The sequence below is a fragment of the Henckelia pumila genome, chromosome 3 (genome assembly GCF_033568475.1).
Source record: "Henckelia pumila isolate YLH828 chromosome 3, ASM3356847v2, whole genome shotgun sequence".
NCBI classification, from domain to species: domain Eukaryota; kingdom Viridiplantae; phylum Streptophyta; class Magnoliopsida; order Lamiales; family Gesneriaceae; genus Henckelia; species Henckelia pumila.
The window spans coordinates 14,834,717-14,857,524 of NC_133122.1; the positions used below are offsets into that span (position 1 = coordinate 14,834,717).

General features: G+C 32.8%; 4 protein-coding genes across 4 annotated transcripts; 3 read left to right on the forward strand and 1 right to left on the reverse strand.

The window, feature by feature from the left end:
• The first annotated feature begins 351 nt into the window (after positions 1–351).
• On the forward strand, positions 352–4,205 carry LOC140891979 (probable E3 ubiquitin-protein ligase BAH1-like). Its single transcript, XM_073300698.1, has 6 exons — positions 352–721; positions 2,397–2,638; positions 2,761–3,009; positions 3,101–3,238; positions 3,668–3,726; positions 3,812–4,205. The coding sequence occupies exons 1-6, from the start codon at positions 523–525 to the stop codon at positions 3,915–3,917; spliced, it is 993 nt and encodes a 330-aa protein (XP_073156799.1). The 5' UTR covers positions 352–522; the 3' UTR covers positions 3,918–4,205.
• A 5,032-nt stretch (positions 4,206–9,237) lies between these two features.
• Positions 9,238–10,032, forward strand: LOC140888115 (uncharacterized protein At5g39865-like). Its single transcript, XM_073295799.1, has one exon. The coding sequence runs from the start codon at positions 9,238–9,240 to the stop codon at positions 10,030–10,032; it is 795 nt and encodes a 264-aa protein (XP_073151900.1).
• A 1,341-nt stretch (positions 10,033–11,373) lies between these two features.
• On the reverse strand, positions 11,374–18,916 carry LOC140888116 (probable receptor-like protein kinase At1g11050). The gene is made up of 9 exons (XM_073295800.1): positions 18,827–18,916; positions 17,006–17,132; positions 13,480–14,049; positions 13,353–13,379; positions 12,807–13,253; positions 12,590–12,705; positions 12,244–12,504; positions 11,819–12,019; positions 11,374–11,689 (listed from the first exon to the last, which is right to left on the reverse strand). Exons 1-9 carry the CDS (start codon positions 18,914–18,916, stop codon positions 11,630–11,632), a joined length of 1,899 nt encoding a protein of 632 aa, XP_073151901.1. The 3' UTR covers positions 11,374–11,629.
• A 337-nt stretch (positions 18,917–19,253) lies between these two features.
• On the forward strand, positions 19,254–20,836 carry LOC140888117 (protein FAR-RED IMPAIRED RESPONSE 1-like). Its single transcript, XM_073295801.1, has 2 exons — positions 19,254–19,989; positions 20,436–20,836. The coding sequence occupies exons 1-2, from the start codon at positions 19,254–19,256 to the stop codon at positions 20,834–20,836; spliced, it is 1,137 nt and encodes a 378-aa protein (XP_073151902.1).
• Positions 20,837–22,808: the final 1,972 nt, after the last annotated feature.

Consider the following 22,808-nt stretch of genomic DNA (forward strand, 5'->3'; position numbering starts at 1 on the left):
ATCTAAATTTATCAATAAATTTGTATTGTGAATTTGAAATATCAGCTTCAAATCTATTAATCCAATCGCAAATTTATTAAAATCATAAAATTTTAAATTTGATTTTTTATTGAACAAATTTAATTTCTAATTTTATTTCAAAAATATTTATATACAAAAAATAACTATATAATCACGAAATGCAATAGAAGTAAATTTCACGGGTCAAAGAGTCAAAAGAACAATACCCAAAAAAAAGCAAAAAAATCCAAATAGTCGTACGTGTACGAGGAAATATACAGTCACGTGACAATTCCAAGAGCCACGAGGTAAATAAATACATGCAAACTAACTAATAATATTCTCCATCTCTATCGGCCGCCGAGAATTCCGGACGTTACTTGGTATCAATCTTTATTACCCCTCCGATTATACATTGAAGAGAAATCCCGTCAAAATCTTTTCCGAATTTTCGGTTTTTGGATCTGGACATTGGGATTCAATTGATTTTCTTGGGAAAACAATGTTCAATAATCTGCCAGGATGAAATTTGGGGAAACGTTCACCGAGTATTTGCAGGCGCATCACGAGAGGTTTATCGAGGAATCGACTCACGTCGAGTACAAAAGGCTCAAAAAGGTTCTCAAAAGTTGCAGGAGATGCCGGGATCTCAAGGATTCTTCTGAAAACAATGGAGAAGACGATCCTTTATCCCCGTGTTGCCAATACGAGTCTTGCCCACGTTAGTAATCTCTCGATTTTTGCCCATTTCGTTGTTAACGGGTTTTGTGTTTTATGTTGTTTGCGAGTTAGAATTGCTAGAATTTAATTATGGGGCTCTATTGCAATCAAATTGAAATTCAAGCCCGTGAAACTTTAAGTATATTTGAAAATATCTTTTTAAAATGTCGAAGCTCTCCTTCTATTGTAACAAAATAATTCAGGTTTGAAAATAATTTCTAGCAATCTTCACCTAGGTTCAAGTTCGATAGTTTAACAAATGAATGAACGAGACTTTAGCTACAACTTTTAGCAGCTCAATGAGCTACAACTTGGTTAATTTACTTAGCTAATGACCAAGATTGAACATCCTTTCGATGAACCAAATGTTTGAATATTGGCTTGTGCTTGATTCAGTAAGTTAGGGAGTGAATGAATGAATGCTTATGCAATTAATTTATTGAGCCCGGTTTATATGTGTATCAAGTTGAGCTCGTTTAATTGCAGTCTAGAAGCTTGATAAGATGTTTTGTCTAACATTGGAAACTACGTGAATGCATTTCCTGGCTCCTGCTAGAACCTGTTAATGTAAGAAATAAAACTAGTCAGTTTAGGGGATTACATTTTTTGGTTGGGAAAGGGATAGATTTCGACTTTTTACTAATACTGAATGTTTCCCTTTAATGAACTTTTGACATAACATATTCGTCTAGATAATATGAAAGCATTGTTACTACAATCTCCATAGATTTGAGCGTAGGCTCAAAGGTTGGAGAGGCTCAATCATTGTGCCTTGACAATTGGCATAGGCTAAGGCTTGGTCTTTTGGATAAGCATCCACCTTACTCGTGATGAACTGACTCTGGTATGCATTAGAGGATTGAAGTACTTTTCCCAGCACATTTTAAATGTAGGAATGGTAGATCTAAGGTGAAGAAAAAGATAAGTTTTGTAATAGACTTATGGGTACATATTTTATTGCCGTTCAATAGTCTTTAATAAACATATTTGGTTATATCTGGTGAAATATTTTCAAGATAGTATAATTCTATCATGTTATCCCTTGGAGTATGTCAATATAACAAGACATATGTTTTGCCTGGCATCTTGCGTCGTGTAGGCTCTACAATACCCAAGCGCCTGATTGTGAATTGTATTTCTGATATCTCATTATGAAAGGTACTTCGATGGTTCATATGCTATAAGCGCTAGAGTGGGACGTAAAACTGCTGGAACATTTTTATTCTCTTACATGAATTGGGTGATTTTCATTTGATTAATTTTTTTTGGTTCTGAGCAAGATTGGAACATTGGGCTCTTAAAACAGAGTATCGGACGGATGGCTTTGTTGCACCAAAATAAGTTGTTACAACAGAACCAATGACCTGAAACACAATTTAACCATCTCCCCATGTTTTGAATTTTTTTATTCAGCCAACGCTTTTTCGCAGGAGCTTAACAGCCTAAAACCTTCTAATGAGTTGGATATCACATAATTTCTTGTTGAATATACAAAAAATACATTTAAACATATTTATTCACGTGTTGTCTTGAAGATGGGAAACATGCATACTTTTAACGGTTAATTATATCATTTTTTCCCCAATTTTTGTAGTGTTCGGCTTTTTTATCACATGATAAATGATAATTTTGCATCTATTAAGTTCAGATAACCTAATTTGTTTCTCATCTTGCAGTATGTGATAAGAAGTTCTTTTCTGAATTGACTAAGGAGGCTTCGGACATTGCCTGGTGCTTTAGTTCGAGAGTGAGACGCCTCTTCAATCTTCAAGACCATGGAATGAAAAGATGCATCACAAGCTTCCGCCGATGTTTTACGAGCCCCCAAAATGGCAAGGCAGAAGAATGTCGAATGCTAGTTGAATATGCTATGATGAATGCTGTTGCTATGCGGAAAATCCTCAAGAAGTATGATAAAGTAAGCACAAATAAGTGTGATATTAGATACAGAAGCAATAAGATTTAAAATACGTAGAGATGGTATCCGATTGGGTTTTGCAATTTTTTCTAGTTTTTTATGTCCTAATGACTTTTGTGTAGGTGCACAGTTCTGATAACGGCAAGAAATTCAAATCTAAAATGCGGTCAGAACACATGGAGATTCTACGATCGCCGTGGTTGATAGAACTTGGGGCTTTCTTTGTCAATCTGAGAGAATCTGACAGTGGAAAGCTTGATGAAGTACTCAATCCATTCTCTTGTGATTTAAGTTCTTCCGACCCTGTAATGACGTTGACACTTCCAGACAATGAGAAACTAGAATACAGTCTAACATGTGCTATTTGCTTGGTAAGGTTACGTTCCGGATTAGGATTTTATTGGTAATGGTGAAAATAATTTCTATTGCAATAACACGAGTTTCAATTTTTATCATTTACAGGAACTTGTTTTCAAACCATATGCATTGGGATGTGGGCATCTCTTGTGCAAAATATGTGCTTGTTCTGCAGCTTCTGTAATGATCTTTCAAGGCCTCAAGGTAGCAGATTCAGATTCAAAATGCCCCTCCTGCAGAGAGGTTAGATATGTGCATACTTGTGGCATCTGTTTATATGTGTCTGTATCTTATTTGTCATTTCCATTTCATTTAAACACCAGTAACTTCGATTAAACACCAGTAACTTTCATCGGTATGAGAACCGAAATTGGGCATTAGATCTCTACAAATTGTAAGTTGGAACAATTGTCAAGGGGCATTTTTGGGTACAACAATCACCCCGGTTGCCATGCATGGTGAAGCATGGCTATATATATATTTTTTAAAAAAGATGATGCCAACTATAATTTTTGGTACAACAGGGGGGTTACTTCATTTTTATGCCATAAAATGTTAGAATAAAATTTTTGGTATATGAACAGTGTCGGTACTAGAATTTTGAAGCCATAAAATGCTGCTGCTGCTGCTTTTAGCACTAGGCTGGTTTTAAAATCTCGATTCTTAATGCAGGCGGGCGTGTATGGCAACGCGGTACACATGATGGAATTATCTTTGCTCTTGAAGAAACAGTGAGTACTAATAATCTGCATCGAGTATATTTATTTCTTTGTTTTCGCTTTAAGCTGACTCATTTTAATGCATTCTACTTTGTAGTTGCAAGGAATACTGGAATGAGAGATTGGTTTCCGAACGAGCTGAAATGGTGAAGCAATCGAAGATCTACTGGGATTTGCAATCCAAGTATATGATTGGATATTGACGTTTTCGCAATCCATCTATTATGATACATGTGGATGCCAAATATTTCGAAGAAAATACACTTGATGGCTAAATCTTGTTACCATGACTATGTAAGAAAAAGGGCACAAGTCGTTTTCTGTGATTTTTTTTCCCCTGGATAATCTTTCTGACGTTAATTATTGGTTGTTCTTGGATTATATTGATATGTATAAGTTGGACTTACTATATGTCTATGTTCCCCACCAATCCTTTGTTTTTGGATTATTGGTTGTTCATGGAATATATTGCTATGTATAAGTTGGACTTACATTGTCTATGTTCCCCACCAATCCTTAGTTTTTAACTTCTTTAGGCTTTTGAATCCTTCGTTGTAACAACATGAATTTGCATTTATCTCCTTAATCAAACGTCGACTCTGGGTTTTGCCTTCACATGCATTATGTTTCAAATCTAGAATTAACGTGATATTTGGAGTAACATTTTTGCATCAACCCCTTTTGTTTTGAAGGAAAAAGAGTATAAACTATATACTAATTAATGAACAAATATTTTAAAAGAAAAATAATAATTAATTAAGTTACTTAAATCATGAATATATCTAAAAATGTTAAACTATTCATCGTGTATTGACATCATAAACATACATGATATAAAAATTTAAAATATGTTAAATTTTATAAGGATCATATTTTGGTTTTGATCCATTAATTTTTTAAAGTTTGGTTTTTGTACTACCTTTTAATTTTTTGGCTATTTTGGTCAAATTGTTGAAATGACAATTAACATATCAGCATTTTCTGATGTCACATCAGCAATTTGATCAAAATAGACGAAAACTAAAAGTTGATGTATCAAAACTAAATTTTTAAAAAATTAATGGATTAAAATAAAAAAATAAAAAAAGTTAACAGACAAATATCATTATTTTGCCAACTTTATATACTTAGACATCAGCGCATACGTCGCGTGCAACAACTTCAAGTCTTCAACAGATTGCATCAAATCAGAAGGAAATAATTATGCAAGTGAAGGCAAAACTGATTTAATATATAGGTTACCTATTGCATACAAACTAAAAGAGAGAATCTAATAAAATGGGATAAGAATTATTTTGAAAAATCTCAAATTAAAACTAAGGGAGAATTACTTTTTTGGTCGTACATATTTGCTTATTTGCGATTTCGGTCTTTTATGTTGTCAGATTTTAATTTAAGTCCATTATCTTTGTTTTTTCGACAATTTTAGTTTTTTTTATATGTGACACTGATATGATACAAATGCAGCATTTTTAATAAAAAAAGATTAAAATTATCAAAAATCAAAATATACTTAACTAAAATTAAAATTTAAAAATATAAAAAACCAAAATCTCAAATAATAAAAATTACGGGACAAAAAATTCATTTCTCCCTAAAACTAATTGAAAAATAAGGTGTCCGAAATCCGAATGTCGAAGAAAGATTAGTCGAGAAAGTGCCAAGTGGATTTGTAAATTTAAGTGGATTTATGCGTTGTGAGGTGTGTACTTTAAAATAGAGATGATTTTTCGGTATACCGTATCAAAAATATTGGTATGAAAAAAATTCATATCGATACTGATACTGAAATTCTGAAATTTTGGTACAGAAAAAATCCATATTGATACCGTATAGATACTGAAAAAAATATGGTATGCCGAAAAAATGTCTGTATATCGAAAAAATTTCGGTACAATATGCAAAAAAACTCGATATTTTGATCCGGTATATCAACCCTACATTAAAATTCGTTTGGGTTTTTGGGTCTTAATTATAATAGTTTTTTTCCCTTGCTAAATACATGTATGTGCTAACACTTAAATGATCAAAATAGTTTTCTGAAAGTGTATTAAATTATATTTTAATTAATTTGCACATGTTGAATTTGACTTTTGTAGTCTTGTAATGATGAGCACTTGGTGTAACTAATAATCAATCAACATGCTTTTGTTTTAATTAATCTCAGCATTTTATTTGCAGCATCCGAGGCCACCATTTTTTGTCTCACCAATCTTCATTTGAATCCGAATTTATAATGCTTACTATGACCGTATACCGAGTGCTTCTAATTTTATAAAAAAAAGTATAGTTATACAAGAATTTAAATTTTTTAAATCGTATAAAAGTTTAAGTTCGATGGTTCAATTAATTTCCTATTAAAAAAAATTATTGCATACGCGAAAATTAATTTTTTTCCTCAATAATTGTACTTCATATCATTAAAAAAAATCAGGCAAGTGCTTCTGTCTCTCATCCGAATTATAAGATCGCACATTAGTTGTCGATCAATTTACTAAATATATATATCTAATGATGACGATATAATTCAAATATTTTAATCTCTAACGCAGTTCAAATGTTCCGGTTTAATTGATATATATCTTGTCACAGACACGATTTAATCGATATCTTATCAGAGACAGATTACCGTATCCGAACCACAACACATACAATTTGATTAGAATGGAGGAACTTCATTGAATTTTGTGCATGTCAATAACTTCGTTGGTCAAAATGGCATGTCAAGGAAATATTACGCATTGCTCCTCTGTGAACTAAAATAGCAAAGTTATTATAATTATTCCTTACTGGTTAGGTCAATAATTTATGTGAGAGGAACTTGCGGTGTTCTTGTTTTTTCGGAATTTCGTTTCTGAAAAAAAAAAAAAAAGGAAAAAGAAAAAATAAAAAGTGAAATTTGAGTACTACTTCGATTGAAATTAAAGGATGACCAAGCTTTCTCATGCTTAAGGATCTCACATTGGCATTGGTTACTAGTACTACAATTATTATTATTATTATTATTATTATTACTACTACGTAAAACGAAAACTCTTGCCCAAATGTGGCGTTTGCACAACATATAATTTTTGGGTTATGTTACATGTACACGGAGTGTTATACATTGAATTACACATTGTATTAGAAATTACATAATTATTCAGCATGCATTTTTGAAAGTTTTTTTTTTCAAATAAAACATATGGATAATTTTATAATCTCAAATCGAATATGTAAGTGTCAAAACGGGCTAGTGGACGGGCCAACTCACAACCCATTGTAACCCATCATTAGACGAGGAGGGGCCATCTTTTAGGCGGATTGAGAAAACATAAACTCAACTCACCTATTTTAGGTGGCGCACCGGGCCAACCCTTATGTGTAATTTAACGGGTTTTGGCAGGACGACCCGTAACCCGCCACAACCCACCATTAGGCGGTGTGGGGCAGGACGGCCCACCTTTTAGGTAGGTTGGAAAATTACCAACTCAACCCAACTATTTTGTATGGCGGGACGGGCTAACCAGACGGAACTAACCTAATGTAACCCAATGTGTAACACTACGGGTCCGCTTGGTACATGTGATGAGATTATTAAGCAGAGTGGATAAATAAAAAATATGAGAGGATATATAATACTACCATTTAATAAGAAAGTTGTTTGGTTCGTTTTTTAAAGTTAAGAGATCATTTACTGACATACATTGTTTGACAAATATACCCTTTAACCATATGCAAATTTACACTCAATTATTGCGCTTTAGAAAGAAGACAAGAATTTAGGATCATGGGCAAAAGGGTAAATACACTGCACAATCTCAAGTATTGTTTACAAAGTATTCACAATACCTGCTCTTTTACGTGGACTTATTGTCCGTGCATTTCAGCCCTTCTGGGTCAATTAATGTCGGCCTTTGGGTTATCAAACGAAGAGTGAAAGTTGAACCAAACACCGGTTGTTAATAATCATGCCCTAATACCTCTTACCAAATGGGCCCTACGTGTACATTAATATTTTTCATAATTTTTACATAAGTAAATTATTTGTAATTTTTTAGCTGAGGAAAAGACGATAACTGTTCTACAATTGCACTCCTTCCATTGATTCGGTTCAAGATGAGGCACGAAATGCTCATATCATGGCTATGTTAATTCACCCGGGTAATTTGGGCAAACCAAGCACATGGAGGTCATTTACTTGTGAAAACCTTTCATGTGAAAAGTCAGTTTTTCAAACTATCTCAACAATCGATGGAGACAATCGGCTAAATAACATTGGACAAACATTTTTTTAAAATAAAAAAAACGACTTCTGTGTATTTTAAGGTAGTGTTCGAGAGAGTTTGTAAGAAACACTTTTCAGCTTTTCTTTAACAAAATTTTGAAATTTTGTGATATTTTGTTAAAAAAAAAACTGAGAAGTGCTTTCTAGAAACTTTTCAAAACACCACCTAAATACACTAGGAGTGTTATATTTTTTTAAAAAAATGAAGTTTGACAAAAGTTATTTTTCCCAGTATGATGTTAATTTGTCGTCGGAAGTATATCGTCTGTCTCGAAAAAATGGACGTATACATAGCAAAAGATAGCTATCTCTTGTTGTTTAGGGTTGGCCCCTCTCCCCAAATCAGAGGTCCATCCCTTTTGATGACATTGGATGGAGACATGACTCATGGCTGGTATAGAAAAAAGGTTCAATCACCATGGCTTGTAAAGTGATGATAAAGTGTGGTGCTAGCTTTTGCTAGCTCTTATAAGTGACTCAATAATGACCCGGGACATACTTTGTCCCCCTTGGCCCCAATTATTGTCCTAATCCCATTTTCACCAGGGGGCATTTTCGTCCATCTACAAAGCCGAAATCTCCGAATTACCCTTCGTTCGTTCACGTGGAGGGATGTGATTGGCTGATCGGCCAACGGAAAGAATCTATTAAAGTCACTCACACACCCATAGCTCACTGTGCGTGCATGGTTTCTAAAAGGTGAAAAAGGGCAACCCACAAATGGCATGATCATCTTGACAACTTTCCAACCACCCGTAATTAAAATCGATATAAAAAAAAATTTAGAAATTAAACTTGCACTTTTATTGTTAGAAATCATCTCAAATCATGATACAAGTTTTAATTAATTACGTACACCCTCATTTTCAAATTTAATCTCGGATTTTGGCCAATCATCCACAAATTTGGAATCATAAAAATCAGATTAGTGAGTTTTGATCAAAAGATCATCAAACAAACTCGTAAGATACTTGTAGTTAAGGTAAAAAGTAAAGCTACGTACTAAAATGGAAAAATAATTCATATACTCAACAAAAAATATATATATAATAAGAAATAAATAATGCAATCTTCTTATCAATTATCATTCTTGTTCCCCCGGCATATGCTTCCACTACTCATTCTCATTTCTCACCCTAGCTAGCTAGACTTATCCTCCTCGAGCAGTCTTCTCTCTTCTTTTTATCTCAGAACATGTAAAAAAATATCTCACAAAAGAACCAAGAATAATATTCTTCAATATTTTGATCCAAAAAATGAAAGGAATAATAATCAGAAAACTGAAATCTCTCACCATTCCCACAGCTTGGAAGCCAGCTGGCCTAGCTCAACAAACCACCACGACTCCGATTCAACTCTTTCAAGCTACTGCTAAAGAACACAACAAACTCAAAGATTCCGAGCTGTACGAGGATGCTACGGATCATGAAGATATGGCTTCACGTCGTCCCAACATATGTATCCAAGAAAAAACAGACCAAAATCCCACCAAATTTATCGTACTTCCTACTCAAGAAATAGATGGCAATTCGTCTAAGTACTCCATTCCATCAGATCAAGAAACAACCGAGTGCAACTTCAACTCCCAGTTAACAGGAAACGAATCGGTCATACTTTACACAACAAGCCTCAGGGGGATCCGGAAGACGTTCGAGGATTGCGGCACGATCCGGTTCCTGCTACAAAGTTTCCGGATAGTTTACTACGAAAGAGATGTCTCCATGCACTTGGAATACAGAGAGGAGCTTTGGGGAATCCTAGGTCGTAGAGTTATCCCGCCTAAACTTTTCATCAGAGGGAGGTGCATCGGAGGAGCCGACGAAGTCGTGGGATTGCATGAAAAGGGAATGCTGATAAATCTAGTGAAAGGGATACCTTTGAACCCTTCGAATTATCCTTGCAAAGGGTGCGGCGGGATTCATTTCGTGCTGTGTTCTAGGTGTAATGGTAGCCGGAAAGTGATGTCGTCGGAGGGACAAAATGCGGGATCGCCAATCCGGTGCCAGAATTGCAACGAGAATGGATTGATCAAGTGCATGTTTTGTAGCTAGCTAGTTGTAGGAATAAATATTGTTGGAATATCACTAGCTAATTGTCTCATCTTGTTTAGGTTATTTGGTATCTTTGTTATGATTCGGAGTCTAATTTTATCTTATTGTTAGAGTTTAATTATTTGAATATATTAAATGTAGCCAAATTTGTTAACTGAAATTTGTGGTTTATGTTAGTGAGATTGAAAGATCGAGATATGTGATCATAATAATAAAACAACATCTTTTGGTGGCCTTCGGATTGATTGCGAAAAGAAAAGCGGGCGTGTGCCATGTGATTGTGATGCACGAGCTATTATTGAGAGACCTTTGGATTTTTTGGATATGAACAAGAAATTTCTTGTTGGATAACACCAATATTGACACTGCCCATACACATAGCGTCACATCAACACTATATTTTAAAAGAGTTGACCCCGAAGAGGATCCATTCTACATGAGTCATTGGCACATTCAAGTGTTAAATTGAGGCATGTGCACGAGCGGCAAAACACATCAACACTATATTGATTTTATGTCAGTGTGAAAAAATATTAACTAAATTTCAAGAAAAAACAAACATTACAAACTAAAATTGAAATATAACAACATAGAAGATCAAGTTAAAATCGCAATGATGAGACAAACATATAGGACACGAAAAACAATTTTCAAAATTTTTTAAAAATATTTTTATAGATATGATTGAATTTTAAAATATAGATAAACATAAAATTGAAATATAGATTTTTTAAAATACTATTTTAGGATAATAAAGAAAAAAATATTGTTTTCCTAAATGCTTCACGTAAGAGCAATTATACAACGGTTAGATAAATATTTCGATGATAACAATAACGAAGGCACATCTCCATGATTTAAGTGTTTAATAGATTAAAATAATTTAGGAGCAGTTCATTTATATTTTATAGCAATATTAGGTTGTGTGACTAGTAAACAGACGCAAATTAACACCCATTAAGCAAAAATGTTGAGTTTTTTTTCTCTTTATTTTTCTCCTTTGATTTCAGTTGGGTGAAGTTTTTTTGTTTTTATTTTTTAATTACAACAAGAAGAGAAGGACTCGAAGTTTCGAACTCGATAGGGTTTTCGCCAATTGACGAATAGATGAGACCAAGGTTACAAGCCCGGTTTCACGTGGAGTTTAATATGTGCCGCATGAAGATTTTTGTCTTCTATGTTACACTACCCTCTTAGAAAAATATTAAAGCCAAATAAGCAATATCATGCGTATTTGATAGCTTCTGCACACAAAAAAAAAAGACCAAAAATAAAACTCAAGTTATTGTTCAATGACCAAACTTGGACTAATATAAGACTACAATCCAAAAGAAGCAAATTCACAATACCAAAATTACAATTTTTTCTGTATATCTTGGTAAGACAGAGAAACTAAATACATGGAGCTAGTGACCATAATAACCAAAAGGAAATTATAGAAAACCAAATAACTAAAATAGAATATATTACTAACTGCACTAGTTGTATACTAAGATCATATGCCCAATGATCCCACATTTTACAGATTTCTTCAATTATTATTAATCAGAACCGTCTCAGAAAATTTCATGAGTCATTTCTGCACTTAATATTCTCATCATCCATGAATCACATCAGGTGATGTCTCAACCAATAAGCCCTTCTCCTTCCTCGTTTTCTGCAAGTGAATCAAAAATATATATCATCAGATATACATATACATATACACGCAAACTAATTCATTTCACTCTCATGCATGTAATGTATACTAGCAAATGTATAAATTTTTAACTCAAGTTGCACCAACTTTTTCAGCCTGTATGTTTTTGTAAGCTTTGTCCAGCTCTCCATAAACCAACTCTATAGTGGGACGACCTGTGCTCGAATTCGCCACGCACAGCACCGCTATCTGCAGTATGGATTCAAAGTCCACAGTGATCACATTCCCTTTCATCCTTTGATCCTGGAAATCCGATATAGGCCGTTTCATCATGTTCACGTCCTTTGCCTGCAAAGATTTTCAAGAATCAGCGTCGTGTGCACTCCTGCTCTGACTCTATCTTGGCCTTAAAATCGACCTTGAAAGAGTGTGTGAACTGATGGGTTAGGTAGGAGACACAGGTAGTTTTTGGAATTGCTTCTAAAAACTGCTTTTCAGCTTTTTCTTCACAAAATTTTGATTTTTCAGAAGCAATCTCAAACACTACCGTATGTTGGTGTAACAAAAGCTACCTTTCGCGTGAGTTGGTCTCTTGCGTCCAAGTCTAGGTCTATCACTCTTTGGCCGGACAAAAGCTGGAGAATCACAATTCCAAAGCTGTATATGTCACTAGCACTAGTCAGCTTGGCATTGCTCATGTACTCTGGATCCATATAACCTATTGTCCCCCGAACATCTGTATAAACTTTGCTCTCTTCCATCCCTAACATCTTGGCCAGTCCAAAATCTGATAGTTTTGGATCCATATTATGAGTTAGCAGGATGTTCGTGAGCTACAAAGACAACACTGTCAAGAATCAGATCCGAGTTAACGAGGCCAAATGAGTTAAACAAACCTTAGGAAACGTCATGGTATACCTTTATATCTCTATGGACAATGCATCCATCTTCGTGATTGTGAAGGTATTTGAGAGCATAAGCACAGTCCCTCAAGATTTTGACTCTTAATTCCCATGTTAGGACAGTGTCTTTCCCTAAAATCAGTTCATCAACACTTGGTACTAGATCATATATTTCTTTGCGCGAGATTAAATATAATATACATGCAGTAATGTGAAAAAGAAAATGTACGTACTCAGGAGACGCTGAGCTAGATTTCCATTGGAACAATATTCATACACCAAATACTGTTCCCCATCCTCGACGCAGTAACCAAACAAGCACACGAGATTTGAATGCCTCACTCTCGAAAGACCTTCGATTTCTCTGGTGAAAGAATCAGAGGTATTGCTCTTGTATATCTGCTTGATTGCCACTATCTGTCCACTTGGTAGCATGCCTTTATAGACCCTCCCGGCACTGCCTCTTCCCAAGCACTTCTTTTCGGGGCCATAATTTATCGCACTATCGATCTCAGCTTTAGAGAAACGATACAAGCCAGAACACGAGTTGGCTATATCTTTGATCTTGAGAGGCTTTTTCTCTTTTTTCCGGTTCTTTGCCACGTATTTTATCAGGGAGATGACAGCGGTTAGCCCGATCATCGCTAGAACTATTGCTAAGAAGGCTTCTGCCAGACCACCTGAATCAAATAGCAATTTTCGGGCTACATAAATTTGGTGTTCCATTGGTTTTTAAGTATAAGCTGATCATCTCGTGAAATGACATAAACTTCACTTACTCTTGATTTTGATATAGTCCTCTGTTTCTGCTCACAAGTCACAACCAAAACAAGTAAGTCAAATCAGCAAAAAATTAAAGACCTACATAACATAAGAACATACATATGGCAGGCATGGTGAATTCACCTGGTATTGGTAAGGCCAAAGCAGGCAGGCATCTACTGAAATCATCAGTGGCAGAGGAACCAATATTCAATTTCTTAGCTATTACAAACACAATAACAGCAACGAGACAGTTGGCTTTCTCAGTGATATTTCTTCTGTCAGCCTTCAAATCACTTAACAAAGAATCCGTAGCGTTTGATATCGCAGACGTACAGCTTTCACAGGCTTGATCAAATGACGATGAAGCGAAAAGGGAACACTGATCTCTCATATATTTGTCGAAAATCGGCAGCTGAAGCGCGGCGCAGAGGCCATTGCCATAGTAGAAGCCATCGAAACCACAGTGATGGGCCGACACGTTTGGCTGTTGCGTGAAGGGTCCGGAGCAGTCGTTCCAGAGATGTTGGTTGATGAAAATGGCTCGCGATGGATTTTGTAGTGCTTGATGGGCTAAGCCATATGAAAGAACGATGAGGGCATTTTGACAGCAAGTTGATTTCGGGAAGCCATTCCAGTCACCTACATCTTCTTCAACTTGAGAGCATCCTCCCACAGGTTGATAGGGGTATGAAGAGAAATCAAGGCCGCACCCTGCCACTCACACAAACAGCTTGTGACGTAATTTTATGAAACGGATCACTTATTTGTTAGCTGTAAATGGAACTCAGATCTCAGACAATCAAAAGTCAAAACAGAAAATTGAAATTTTGATAACGTAAGTTTAATTAATTTGCCTCGTTTCATGTAATTTTGATCATCTATGTAAATTTTGATTCGGCAGATTTCGACTTGTACAAAGACAGCATGAACTGGTCCCTAAATTTCATTCTTAATATCGTATTTTCTGATTTTTTGTCATTTATGTCGTTTTTCTCGTCCAATGTGATGTTACACACGTAAAACCAAAAAGGAGAAAAAAAAGCTAAAATTAAATAATAATAATAATAATAATAATAATAATAATAATAATAATAATAATAATAATAATAATAAGACTCAAATTTGGTCCAAAATGGCACAGATAGAAACTACTTCTACAAGACCAAAAAATACAATGTTTCTCATATTAGAATATGGAATGAAAATCCGAAAAAAAAAATCATTTTATATTAAGTCTTTAAATTTATTAATTACTGCACAAAGCATTGTCCACATACCACAAACTCGGTCGATACCTTCAAGGCTACAACAGTTTTCTCATAAGATTTTAATTATTCATTTATAACACGTAGCTTAATCCAACATTTTTTTTTTTGGAGTTGCCCAAATATCATATTTGGTTTTAAATAAGAGCGTTGTAGCATAATTTCACCATTGTTTCGACTGTTTACGCACGCCATTTTGAAAGCCATGAATAATTGTACAAGATAGATCCCATTCTTTCTTCGAGATTATAAATGGTTTTGTTGCTAGGCCTTGGGTTACTGATTAAAAAATTATATTTCTTCAGAAAAAAAAACTTTTTAAGTTAAAACATTTAATATTAAAATATTACGGACAATACTTCTGGCTGGTTTTGTCAATAAAGAACGTAATATCGTGTATTGGATAATTATCAATAAAATATTCGGGATACAAATTATTACATAATTTTTTAAAAATATATGGACAAACTGCATCACTTATTCTACATATTGTTCTAATTAATTAATCATAAATATGAATTAATTAAATTATTAATTATTATTTTTTTAAAAATACACAAGAATAAAATGTCGTTCCTGATTCTACTATTCGATCATTCCAAAAATAAACAATTATGCAAATTAAGTCTACGGTTAATTGCTATATATGCTAAAACTCAATAGCATTTAACTCAATCTATTAATAAAATATATTATAATATTATTTCGTTACGGGTCGAGAATCCTGTCCGAAAAAAGTTTTATTCTCAATCTCTATGAAAAAAAAATTCCAAAAACTTCGGATCGAAAAAATGTCAGGTCGAGATTTTTTCGGAACGGCTAACTAGGCCTGGGTTCATATCATACTTGTTATTCGTGACTTGTCCGGGAATGTCCCGAGTATGCCATCACTAATGCATGTTTGATCGATAAAATTCGATTTAAAAAAAAATACAAAAAACAAAAGGGAGCATCAGAAGACAGATATTCTAAGAAAAGGAATAGGAAAGAATATAGTATAGAACCTGTAGTACTCTTGTCGAGCGAAGAAGATTGAACATAGAAGACACTCGTGAACAAGATATAAAGAAGCCTAAATTTCATGCAACTTTCTTGCATTTCTTTTAATGTAATAATTTGATTTCACATCATCATAAATGTGACGCTGAATTCCACGAAATGCTATATATATATATATTTCTGAGAAGATATGGCAACGTTGTGTTTTCTTTTCCCCACAAACGAGAAATGGAAACACAATTTTATAGGAATATGTTCCTCGTAGAAATCGAGGATGGAATTTTGGATATTCTGAATTCAATAGTATATCATTGCTTAGTGTTGTACACCTAATTTAATTTGTAAATGTAAATGTAATATTTTATATATAGAAAACAAACTAAAGAAATGACGAGTCCTAAGATTTTCTTTTGGTTGCAATTAAGTGGCTTACAATGTGTGACAAATTAATTAGACACACGCACATATATTAATCTCCGGTATAATTCGGATGTGGTATTATTTCTACTAGTTACGAAGCACACGTGTTATGTGTGTAAGTAATATAATGTATGATATTAAAATTTTGTGCTTCGAAAATGCATGTGGGTGAACAATTAGATTTTCAATTGAAAAGAAAATAGGAGTAACTGCTGTGAAAATTTGGCTGCAATATAATTAAGGGGCAAAACTTGAAGAAAGTTTTGGTGTCCTCACAGTATACCAAAACCAATTTTTATAAGAGTCTCAAGTATTATAGATGGTATAGATATTAGCCTCTTAGTATGTGCATTGCGTGTTTCTACGTACCATCGAGTTTTGGGACAAAAAAATTAATTTGAGTTCTCTCCCCGGTTTTTTTTAATACTTTGGCCAAAGCTTTGGCAATCCTGGAGGCTCTAATGAAGTGTTTTAGAGAGCTTTTGCTTATTTAAAAATGATTATTGTAGAGATTAATTTGAAGTTCGTGAGAATCTAAAGTAGAGAGTGTTTGTAAATAGACGTTTAAAGCTAATACAAGCTAAAATTTGAGTGTTTAAATAATAATTTTTAGTTACATGACAATCATACCCTTAAACTATAAAAAATTGATATCTTTTTTAATTATTTAAATATAAATATGCACACCATAAAAAATGTGTTTATATAATAATAATAATTATTATTGTGAATTTTTATCAAAAATAATTTATTTTTTATAACATGAATGCTTGGAAAAATATATAAAAATGACAAAAAAAATTAATACACAAAAAATATATAAGATTAATAAAAATTACAAAAATATAAGAAAACCGATCGACTCTCGTATTATTCTACTAAACAAACTTTTTATTACTGTTAATGCACCAACCATTTGGACTGTGTGTTTCTGTAAGCCTTGTCCAGCTCTTCATAAACCAATTAATCTATTGCTGGACGACCTTTGCTTGACTTGGCTGCGCAAAGCACCGCTATCGATTCAAAGTCCACAGTGATGATCACATCCCCTTTCTTCCTTTGATCCATGAAATCCGACATAGGGCGTCTCATCAAGTTCACGTCCTTCGCCTGCAAATATATATTTATCAAGAATCAGCATCGAGAATGGAATGTTTTTGATATATATTGATTCTGAATTCATTAGTATATGACCGTTGCCTGGTGTTGTACACCTCATTTGGTTGGCATCAATGATTTTGATCGATCTGTAATCATATGATCCTGATTGTAAATATTGTAAGGCTGCGTTTACTTAGTATGATATGATTATACATGGATAAATCATGCTAGGATTATTAAAATGAGTTTAATGGATATAGAATAATAATGAATAAACGGTAACATGCTTACTTCAAGTTATTAATTTTGACATTGAAGTAATGATTGGTAAATAAATTACAATTTAATTTACCCACCACCTATTATAAATAATCTTATGTTTACTTTTGTATTCATAAAATTTGGATTAGATTATTTTTTAAAATGTTAAATTGGGAGAGGGTAAATTAGGTTATCTATGGATTTTTTTTTTCAAAAATAATTATAAGGATGAGTTATACTTAGAAATATGAAGGATGAGAATAAGGGTAAAAAAAGGTGAAATGACGGGATTTGAGATTTTAGGAGAATTTACTTTTTTTCAAGTAAACATATGATGAAATTGGATTAATAAACGCATCCTACCTTTACCAAGTCAAGTCAACGCAACCTAAAATTATAATGTGCGATAGATAGACAGACTAACACGCACGTAAATAGCTTCGATAAAATTAATCTTGGGTATAATTTCAAATGGAGCACACATTATATGTTTGTACGATCAAGTTTTTTTTTCTTTTTTAGAGTTGAATTAAGATTTACATAAAAATGCAGTAATTAAGTTTTTCAAGTAGTTCTCTAAATATATTGTCCGTTCCGACTAATATCAGGAAAGATATCGTAAATAAAACCTTATCCAGATGAGATTTCCGACTCATCTCGAAATAATATTATAATATATTTTATTATAATTTTATTAATAGATTGAGCTAAATATTGTTATGCTTCAACCCATATAACAATTAATTGTGAACTTAATTTGCATGATTGTATATTTTTTGAACGATCGAATAGTATAATCACGAAATGACATTTTATTTTTGTATATTTTTAAAAATAAATTTAATTAATAATTTAATTAATTCATATTTATAATCAATAAATTAGAACAAATATGTAGAATAAGAGATGCAATTTGACAATGTATTTACCAAAATTTATCTAGTAATTTGTATCCGAATATTTTATTAATAATAATTATCATACGCACAGTACGATATTCTACTATCGACAAAATCTTGAAATATTATCTGGAATATTTTAATATTATTATATGATTTAAGTTGAATATTTATTTTTATTTAAAAATATAAGTTACTAAATAGTATTTTTTTAAAATAATAACACTTTTTTTTTTGGTTTTTCGAATAAAATATTGAACATGAAAAATAATTCAGGATTGTCTCTCGCTATCTGACGGGATCTCGAATATTCGAGTCCCAAAATATGTCGGGTACGAGATCAAGAGAAAAAAAAAATTTCCAATTCTTTTCAAAACAAGAATTGAGTTGGAGGGTTATGTAGGGTCCCAACCCTATCTCACGGCAAAGGCTATGCTAATCCAGGAGTAGTACTCTCGGTTATTATTTGCATGACACGTGTTCCTTTAAACACAATTGTTTACATTAATTTTATATCATATTTTTCAACTAAAATTAAGTTACTGTGGTAAAATTTTTCCACCCATTTAACATATGTTCTTCCCAACTTCCCGCCACTGGAGTTTCCATCACGCCCACCACTGAAATTGCCATTTCCATTCTCCACCAACACGTTTTTTATTTTTATTAATCAAGAAGTGGTCCCTCGATCTACACTGTATCTTCTTTTTGCCTTTTTCTTCAAGTTAAGGTATGCATTTGTTTTTTTTTAAAAATAAAATCTTTAAATAAAACAGAAATTTAGTAAATAATAAAAATGTATGTATTTGATCTTATACACAATATAAAATATGTATACATACATTTATAGATACGTACATAATAGTGTATTTCTCGATCAAATTTTTTCACTTAAGCATTTAATGTTATAATTTATAATGAAAAAAATATTTAATTTGTGTCTTTTGTCATTCTTATATTGTTAGGTACAATGGTGAATGGTGGTGAAGAAGCTGAATATGCTAGTAATACAGATGCAAAATCTTTTATGACTGAAATTGTGGAGGTACAATCTAACTCTAAGATTGATGAATTCGAATGTGCATTGGCAGTTGGTCGAAACATTAAAAGTGTTGATGATGCATATTTGTTATATTGTGAATATGCACACATGAAAGGTTTTAGTGCTAGGAGAGGGAAAGAAGCATATTTTAGTGGTTCTACGGATCTTTACATGAAGGAATTTGAATGTTCATCTCAAGGAATTAAAGATAGAAAACGAAGTGCAAATAACAATAGACCAGTGTATCAAAATTTGGAAACGAGAACCAAATGTAAGGCAAGATTGAGAATTGGAAGGAAAAAAAACGAGAATTGGAAAGTTACAATTTTTGAAAGTGGACACAATCATGAAATGGCAGCAGATGGCCAAAAATATCTTTTAAGATCGGCTCGTAAAGTTTCATTTGCTCAAGGTGAGACTTTAAGAGCAATGTCGAATGCCGGAATAAAACCTTCAAATGCCTTGTCGTACATGGAAAATGAATCAAGAGGGGTGGAAAATTTAGGATTTACTCGGAAAGATGCGTATAATTATCTTAATCAAGCAACAAAAGGACATTTGAGAGTTGAGAATGGTGATGCATTTGAATTGATTCGGTATTTTAAAACCAAATCAAATGACGGAGACTTGTTTTATTGGGACATTGAAATGGATGAAGATGGTCGTTTGTCTAGTTTTTTTTCAGAGATAATCGTGCGAGAATTGATTATGAATTTTTTGGTGATGTGATATCTTTTGACACTACTTATCGGACCAACAAGTATAATTTAATATGTGCTCCATTTGTTGGCATAAATCATCATATGGATAATGTAATGTTTGGGTTAGCATTTATATCTGATGAGACTGTGGCTTCACTTGAATGGTTATTTAAAACATTTCTTGAATCCATGGGTGGAAAACAACCTGAAACAATATTTACTGATCAATGTCGATCAATGATGAATGCTATCGAGTCAATTTTTCCTTGTTCGCAACATCGCCTTTGTCAATGACACATTTTCAAAAATGCACCGTCGCACCTAGGTAGTTTGAATACCAATTATATATTTAAAGGTATGTTTACAAGGTGTATGCAATTTTGTGAGTCTGAATTGGAGTTCAATGAAGTGTGGAGGAAAATGATTGATGATTTTGGTCTTGAAGAACATTCGTGGCTAAGTGGAATGTACAAGTTGCGACATAAATGGTCAACGGCATTTAGTATAGGCAAATTTAGTGCTGGACTGAAAGCTACATCTAGAAGTGAAGGCACAAATGCTATTTTAAAAGATGGTGGCAAGAGAACATCTACTTTGTCTGAATTTGTTCAAAAACGTTGGCGGATGAAAGAAAATGAAGAAGACTTCAAATGCCACCATAAAATGCCTACGATTGTCGTGAAAAATCAGCCATTGTTGCAACACGCTGCATCTATTTACACGATTGAGATTTACAAAATATTTGAAAATGAGTTGGTGAATTCTTTGAACATTGAGTTTGCTTGTCCACCTTCGTTCATGGAGAATTGATGTGAGTATAGGATACGATCACTTGGACAATCAAAGAGGATTAGAAGTGTAAAGTTTGATATGCAAACTAATGAAGTCAGTTGTTCTTGCCATTATTTTGAGACAGTTGGTGTGTTGTGCAAACATGCTTTAATTGTTTTAAAGTTTATGAATGTGCATCAAATACCAAAAAAATATATAAAATTGAGATGGACAAAAGGAGTTAGAGACAGAGTGCAATGCAATGAAAAGTTTGTCGCAAATTGCCGGTACGAGTCCGATATGGTGTATAGAAATGAAACAATGAGGCTTTGTTATGAATTGACCACAAAAAGTGCAGTTCATATTGATTTGAAAAGGTTGATGAGAATGAGATTGCAAAGTTTAGCTTTAGAGATGAATGAGATGCTTGAGAGTTTGAAAAATAATGATGAGCTTAATGATAAAGAAAGTATTGGAATAGGAGGCTTTGTTTTTGAAAAGGATAAGTTGGTCAATCACATCTCCAATATTGATGAAGTAGTGGTGCGTGATCCTATTTTTGTTAAATCAAAGGGAACTAGCAACACTTGCATGCCAAGTAATTGGAACTCAAAGAAGAGAAAAAATAAAGGTATTACTTGAAACTCAAATAATTATTCTGTTTTACTGTATTTTTATGAATACGTGATTTGAATATCTTAAAACTAACATTTGATTTGAATATTTACTAGAAATGACTACAAAAAAAAAAGATGCAAAAACTTTCGAAACCTGCAAATACATGTGAAGCACCTTCTTGTGATATAGCATATGGTGGATCACTTGAATTAGTGAGAAATAATCTTACATCAAACATTTCAAAATGGTGATGCAGAAATGTCTCATAATGGTTGGTCATTTCAATTTCACAATGCATCGACACACTCTTTGATGCATATGGTAAGTTATTATTATTATGATGTACTTATCAATATTATTGTCATTTAACAATTGATTAAATGAAAGATGTCAATTATAATACATTTAGGGACAAGATTTGCACGACAATTTTAGTGAGTTTACTCAACATATGTCACAGGATGCACACAACTCTTTTCAGGTATGCATTAAAACTTCATCAATAGTATTGTTCAAGTGAATTTATGAAGATTTATTAACAAATATTTTTATATTTTTTGCAGGATGATTGGGGGATAAATTGAATGTGGATAATAAAATTATTTTTGGTGATTTGAATGTCAAATATGATATTTGTAACATACACTGGAGACAAAAAAAAAAACAAGAAGCCATTTTGATGAAACTAGGGGTTGAAGAATTATTAACAAATTTTTTTTGCTATTAATGTGAGTAGTTAGTGTGTTTATTTAATTCATAGATATGATTAAACTTCTGATCATTTACATTTTTTCAAAAAAAATTGGTTTGAGGTGGGACACCTTATTAATAGATATTTGTAAAATAATTTTGAAAATTTAATGTACTATAATTGCTAAATGAAAATATATCTTAAAAATTTATTTTTTGTACAAAAATATGTATCTATTTGGATTTGTGTGAGTACTGAGTACCATATCGGTTAATTTGAATTAAATGATAAAAAAAATGAATTTAGAAATTCGGTTGGTTGATTTGGAAATTTAGTTTAGTGTTACAAAATTTCGGTTAAAACGGTTAATAATTGAGTTCGATTTTCAATCATTAATTTTTTTAAAAATTTAATTTTTTTTTAAAAAAAATTGGTTAACCTAAAGAATTAACTCGATTGATTAAAAAAATTCAAAAATTGGTTAATTTCCTGTCGGGGAGAAAGAGGTATTTCTAATTTTTATTTGTATTATATAATTTGAAAAAATAAAAATATTGTGAGTTAACATTTTTTATTATATAATTTAAAAAATAAAAAGATTGTGAGTTAAAAATTTTTAACTATTACCTACACAGCTACAGTCATTTTCCGTCCATGTTTAAAAAATTGAGAATAATAATAATAATAAACAACAAGGGATAC